At 31.4% G+C, this 7,262-nt stretch overlaps 1 protein-coding gene across 1 annotated transcript; it reads left to right on the top strand.

Moving 5' to 3' along the window:
* Positions 1–24: 24 nt before the first annotated feature.
* Positions 25–3,303, top strand: LOC148599353 (syntaxin-17-like; the record flags this gene model as incomplete). The annotated part of the gene is given in 1 exon segment (XM_088557042.1): positions 25–3,303. A coding segment is annotated over 1 exon segment (142 nt), but the record flags the coding sequence as incomplete, so codon positions are not given.
* Between the last annotated feature and the right edge of the window lie 3,959 nt (positions 3,304–7,262).

The raw sequence follows: 7,262 nt of genomic DNA, 5'->3' as shown, positions 1-7,262 counted from the left end.
GTTTTTTATTTGTTCTTTCTCAATAGGATATGCAGGTGGACAAATTGTAAAGAGAAGACAAGACAATATAACAAACATTGAAATGAGCAACTTAAGCCAGAAATCGGAAACCTGTTGTGATCAGAAATCCCCCAGTAATAGCTGGTTACCATGGAATTGGAGTTAAATATAGCATGGAAACAGACAGTTGGTTGCCTTGGAAATGCAGCTCACAAATTATGACAAGAATGATCTTGTTATGATTAGTGATTATTTCGTTGGAGTTGAAGTCTCTGCATATCATGGTTACCATGGAAATGAGTTAAAATCAAGAGTAAGAAAAAGACCATCGAGAATCATGCTTTTAACGGTATAGCATCATAGATTTATTAGTAATAAGTTGTTGAAAAAATATCTGTATTTATTGCTTTCTAGGTTACATGCATATAGTAGGAGCTGTTATATTAAGTGCAAGAATCTGTATGAATCAGGCAAAATTGAAAAATAAGGAATCATGCTCAGAAAAAAAAAATATTTGACAATGTTGGCACCTAGTGTATAGTCTTTTGAAGATGAATTGTTCATCTTAGAAGTTACCATAGAATGATAGGGAAAAAGTGAGTTATCTTTCTTTGATGATTAAATTGCATATTTATGCCTCATATTACTGACACTTAAAAAAGATATATACACTTGAAAAGGAAATGAATCCCAGTTCTGCATTTATAATAATATAAGCTTTCATGGAATGACTTTTGTGGGTTTTTTGTTTGGCAGAAAAAATGTTGGTCATATTTTGTTATGTTGTCCTTGTTATTTTTTTCTTTTCTGTGCAATTACTTAAGTTGTATTGAATTTAAAATATTTTTACTTTCTGCTTTACAAGGTTTGCTATTAAGGTCAATGGCCCATACCATTCTGCAAAAAGGAGCCAAAAGGGGTAAATTAGAAGTTTCTTTGAAATTGATTAAGAAGGTGAACTTATATAGTTGTTTCTTATTAATAAAATAAACTTTTTTTATTGCAGGTCTGGTTTTGAAAAAAAGTGTTTTATTAGTTTCCTCATAAAAATCCCTGCCTGCATCTTTCAATCAGATTTAAAATATCTCTTACTGTTTATGAGTTACAAGTGGCCAAAGGTGGGTATGGCCAAAAAAATCTTTTTTTTTTTTTTTGTCCAATTTAAATTTTTTTAATTGTTTTTTTTAAATTTGTTTCTTTATAAAAATCCCTGCCTAAGTACAAGAGCTTTAAGAAGTATGCTAAGCTAATTTACTCTATGATTTACTGCTTTGAGAAGATGAGGTACAAAGTGACTTATGAATGTACCCTGAAGCAGAACTTTGTACTTAAATTGAATTTAAAAATATTGTACAATACTATGTCCAAATGAGTTGTGTCCATAGTGAACAGTAAGTCTCAGTGTTAGAGTGTGTCAAAGACTAATAAATATATATGATGTCCACACTTGCCCCATGTGAACAGAGTTCTACTGCCTGTAGTATCATGCTGTTTTATTTTTCACTATAATGCACCCAGTGCCTGATTCTTACAGAAAATAGCACTTGAATATCTGGTATGTGGGAAGGCATTTTTTGAAGATGATTAAGTGTCATTGCCATTGACAATTTTCTAATTCCTGACTTTCCATATATTCATGAGAATCTGAGAATTGCCAAAGTAAAAGCTTGCCAAATTCTAGTCCAGATTTTTCACAGTTAAAATTTAATAGAGTGTATATATGGCCAAAATCTTAAAATAGAGTAAATTGTGAAATTTGGTGCTTGCAAAAATTACATGCTATACTGTAGCTGATAAATAACATACTAAAACACCAAAACTTTACAGGTAGATTTTAATCAAACTTGCAACAAATATTCTGCAATATAAAAATTTAAGGTTTATTGATCTGCATATTTTCTCTTTGTCTTAGTATTGTGATTTTTGGCTTAAAGAGCAATCTCCATGTTGAGTTTGTTTGTGCAAGGATTATCAGTTGTAATGAAATTAGCAATAACGAAACCGGAGTTGGTTGTGAATACTCACTAAAAGCTCAAAAATATTGATTTGCATTATCATGACAGATGTAATTTAGTTTTGTATTATGTTTTAACAGTATTTTGGTTGTGTAATATGTTAATAATATAGATCTTTATTTTTAGGTTACATTTTATAAATACATTTTTAGCTCACCTGGACAAAAAGATTCAGATACATTTATGCTATCACTTTGTGTCCATTGTCTATTATATGTAAACTCTTCACATTTTGCTCAACTACATGAAATTCCCTCGACCAGTTTTAATCAAATTTGACAGAAATGTTGTATGGAACAAATCTTTTTTTTTTCGTTTCATTTGATAAAAAACAGATGGCTTCCAGCATGAGGCAGTCAGTGCTACTAATTGGACAATTTTCAAAGGTCCACTCTTCAGACACCATATATGCCAATATTTTGAAACATGATAGGGTTGATGGCCTCAATGCCTTCTACATTGATCTGCATTTTGTGTAGCTCAAGCTCAGCAGATGGCTGCAGCCAATCATAGTTGCCATTGAAACCCTACAGGATACCACATTTAGGCCTATATCTCTGTCTTCATTAGCCAAATATGACTGTTATAAACTTGGCAGAAATAATGAAATGACAATTTTAACACTCGATGAATTTTGTTTCCGCTTGATTAAAATAGAAGGCTCCAGAGACTATCAAAGCTTCATAATATCTTCTAAAACTACAGGTGCCAATGTTTTTCATTTCAGTATCTTTTATTTCTCAGTGCAATTTGATGTAGAGAATTCTTTCAATTGTATGTAAATGTACATAAAATGCTTGAATTGTAATCAGTAACATATGTTTTACAATGATTTCTTTATTTCATTCTTAGTCTCTGCTATTAGAAAAGAATTCCAACCCTCTGTGTTTCACCATCCCAAAATAACCCCAAAGTACTGATCATTTCCTTGGCAAAATTAATGTAGATTTAAAGTTCATACTGGTAAATGTTGTTTGAACACATGTACAACTTGTATTTTTTTCCCAAATTAAATGTACATATTTGTACAAAATAAGAATCTAATACCTTGTTTGGTGCATTCATGTCCATATAATAATGGTCATAACTTTAAATTCCTCTTCAGTTCTTACTGTTTTGTCATACATTACCCAAATCTTCGTCCTTTGTATGGATCTTATCTAGTAATCTTGTTACTATTTATTATTTGTTACTTTTTTATACTATGTTGCATTTTTCTTTGTTATCCATTCTAAATGTATATATATACATGAAATCAGTATAAAATAAAGATTATTTGAGTTGTGAATTGTTTTATTTGATTAATACTAACAATGTGAAATCCAGTATTGTCCAATATCTAGATAAAAAACTTTCAGTTAATGAAATGATCCTTAAAATTAGTAAAATGAAAGATTTAATTACATTGAATTTGTGAAATATCTCCTCACTTGATCTTTTTTTTTATGTTTTTTGGCTCTACTGTAACAAACATACAAATTTTTGCGGTGTACTAATTTTCGCTATTTTTCGTTGTGGACAAAAAATCGCAAACAAATATAGTACTTGGAAAATTGATTTTTAACACTATATAACACTAATAATTTTTTGAAACCGTGAAAATTTATACTCATGAATATGTTTTCTTGACAGAATCGGCAAAAATTAGCAACCGCGAAAATTAATATATTTACTGTGTCTTAAAAAAAACCTACTATACATGAAAAGAAACTTTGAAATGTTCAGATAATTCTTATGATCAAACCTACCAAAGATTTTAAATGAGCCCTGATAAGAGAAACTCTTATTAAGAGTTACTGCCCTTTAAAGTGAAAAGTAGCCAATTTTGCAGCTTTTACTTATATTTTAAGAACCAGAGCAGATTTCAGTTGCATGCTGGAACATTTTTATACAACTGCAAAATATTTTTGGTATAATGGTATCACTGTATTGTAGTTATTGTTATTATTGTAGTTTGTGTCCATTAACTTTAGTTTATTCACGAGAACTTGAGTAAAATTTATCCAATCTTTAAGAAATTTTAACACATTGTTCTTAGGAACATAGAGGAGGACCCTTTAGTTTAACAGGGTTTTTCCTTAACCTTTTTTGAAAAAGGGACTAAAAGGGGATATAGGTGTTATCTTTAGAATTGATAGAAAAAGCATATTGTTGATTTTATTTTTATGATTCAGATGTCAATCTGTACTTTTTGAAATTTGTCATGAATTTTTTTATAGGGAGGTTTATCTATAACTATTTTGGAGTTAAAGGGGTACACAATTGGGCCAAAAGTTATAAGACGTCAGAGGGGCCACAACCCAAAAAATTAACTTCCTATTTTTTGGTCCTATATCGAAAATGTTCAATCAAATTTCAAATTTTGCGCTATATTGTGTCCAAACCAGTTGTATCCATAATGAACTGTAAGTCCCAATGCTGAAGTGTGTCACACATGCTTCAGGTTTCATCCACTGTGGTCATATCATGGTGCAATCTGCGAAGCTCATTATTATCAGCTTTAGCCAAAGGGAACTTCAGATTTGCACTCCCTCCATCTGTCCCTCCGTCTCTCTGTCTGGAAAAAAATTGAAGTTTTCCACACTTTTTTTTCTAAATGCTTGCAGATATTGAGGTTATTTTTGGAATGTGAGTCTACCTTGATGAATTACAGATCAATGATATGTTTCTGATTGTTTCATTCCGCTTCTCTGATTTTTGTCTGAGCTATGGCCCTTGAACTTTGAATAAGTAACTGAAATTTTAACTCGAATAATTCAGTTGTTATATTCCACTCACTATCAATTGCTACATTAACAATGTGAGAGAATTGATGACATTAAGGGCTTGAATTATTGGAGTTAGTTCGTGCCTCGTGAGTCCGAGGGGTCAATGATGGTGAGGGCTTGAATTATTCGTTACTGAAATTTAAGTTTTCCGCACTTTTTTTCTATATGCTTGCAGATATTAAGCTGATATTTGGCATGTGAGTCTATCCTGATGAGTTACAAGTCTAGTGGAGGTTTTGTTTTGCTTTGCTGATTTTTGTTTGAATGATGGCCCTTGAAATTACCGAAATTAAAGTTTTCCACTATTTTCTTCACACTTGCAGATGTTGAGCTGACTTTTGGTATGTGAGTCTACTTAGATGAGTTACAGATCAAGTTAACGTTTTGTTCCACTCCACTGATTTTTGTATAAATTATGGCCCTTGAACTTAAAAAATTAACCGAAATTTAAGTTTACCACACTATTTTTTTTCTAAATGCAGAAATTAAGTTGATTTTGGTATGCTAGCCTCTCCTGATGAGTTACAGATTGAATTCACATTTCGTTCTGCTTCGCCGTTTTTTGTCAGAGTTGTGGCCCTTGAAATTACCGAAATCTTAAGTTTTCCTTACTTTTTTTCTAAACGTTTACTGTAGAAATTGAGCTGATTTTTGGTATGTGAGTCTACCTTGGTCAGTTTCAGATCAAGTTTACATTTCTTTCGGCTTTGCTGTTTTTTTTTTCAAAATCAAAGTTTCAAAATCAGTGACTTTTTATGAGCAATTCGTCGGTGTTTCTATAAAAGTAGAGGACGCTTAGCTTACTGGGGCACATAATCGATGCTCAGTTTTCAATGGATTCCGAGTTGCTCATTTACTTTTGTTTCTTGTCCCTGGATTGCGTTCTTTTGATTTCTGCTAGAATCTTGGTGCTCTTGATTATTCTTTCTACCAAACACTGAGAAGAACTTTATTGTTCAGGTAGTCAGGGGTAAATAAATTCAAAACATCCGTGAAATAAAGTATTGGATTCTTGTATCTGTTTGATTTAAAAGTATTCCCTAAAATTCCGAAAAAGACCAAATTGTGGAGATCGTGTGATGTTATCATTTCAATAAATAAGTGTATAACATGTTGGTTTCTTATCGTTAAAATAGTAGTTGTTTAGCTGAAATACAGTCAGTTGATATACAAATGAATCACTTGGTCTCTTTGGTCAGCTGTTACATCAGCTAACATTATAAAAGTTTAGGTCACATTTTGGTGAAACACGGAAAAGTTTCAACTCATGGAATTGTGTTATAATATTTTGATGTACCTACCGGTGCACCTAGTTCATGCTCCCACTTTTTAGTGGAGTCCGAGTTGTTCCTTTGCTTTTGTTACTTTGTATGTATGATTTTAGTTACTTTATGTTCTTTGTTGTGTATGTCTGTTTTCCATGTCGGGTCTTTGTCCCTGGATTACATTCTTTTGATTACCGCTATAACCTTGGTTCCCTTGATTACTCTTTGTGCAAATCTGGATGCGGTTCTGGATAATGGTAATGGATTTTTTAATATAATATAAATGTTCTTTATATGACTCGAATCATTTGTTTCTACAGTTCGACATGCACACCGATATATCCTTTGGATCTAAGGTGGTAGACCTAGGGTAAGGGACATAACTCATGAAGTCAGTGATATGTTTGTATCATAATCAATTTCACCAATACCTATCAAGCTTTCATTTGACACAGAATGATATCAATATAAGTTACTTGGATGCTTACATGACATTGATGTAAAATGCTGAATACAAACGTTCCAATGATAACTCCTGAAGAACCTATCCATTATACATAATTCAGACAAACTTTTGTAGAGGTGGTTCATTGTGTAGAAAAAACATATGAACTACAAAATATATGCATTTTTGGTCTACATATGCTATGTTTTTACATTTTGATGGTCTTTTCTGTATTTTTGAGAATACCAAACACGAACATCCAAATCAAGAACCAGTACACTTGCAAATATAATCTTGTCGTATAAGCCAATATTGTTAGGACAAATTAAAACTGTAATATTCTTAGTCAGAATTCTAAGATTCTTGTACCCAAAAACTAGATGCTTTAATGTTATTTTAAACTTCATGTTACATAGAGTAAGGATATTATGTATACTCTACTAAAATAACTACAAAGAAATACATTAGATAAAATAAGGAGAAAAGTCTTCTCCTAAATTACAAAAAAAACCCAAAAAAACACATAGACTATTTTGACTTGTAGAACTATTACCCTACCTGTGCACCTGGTCCATGCTCCCAGTTTTTAGTGGAGTCCGAGTTGCTCATTTGCTTATGTATGGCAAGCTAAAGTGGACAAAAATCAATATTTTGTAATATTAGAAAATGAATTTCTAATATTACAAAATCATTTTTTTAATATTAGAAAATATTTTTTAACATTAGAAATTCAATTTGTAATATTCTTGATTTAGTAATATCGTAAAAT

Source organism: Perna viridis, chromosome 13 (assembly GCF_037379345.1).
Source record: "Perna viridis isolate PV_CMFRI_1.1 ecotype Kerala chromosome 13, ASM3737934v1, whole genome shotgun sequence".
Lineage (NCBI taxonomy): Eukaryota > Metazoa > Mollusca > Bivalvia > Mytilida > Mytilidae > Perna > Perna viridis.
Note: the sequence above shows the minus strand (reverse complement) of the source record. Positions and strands in the feature narration are given on the sequence as shown.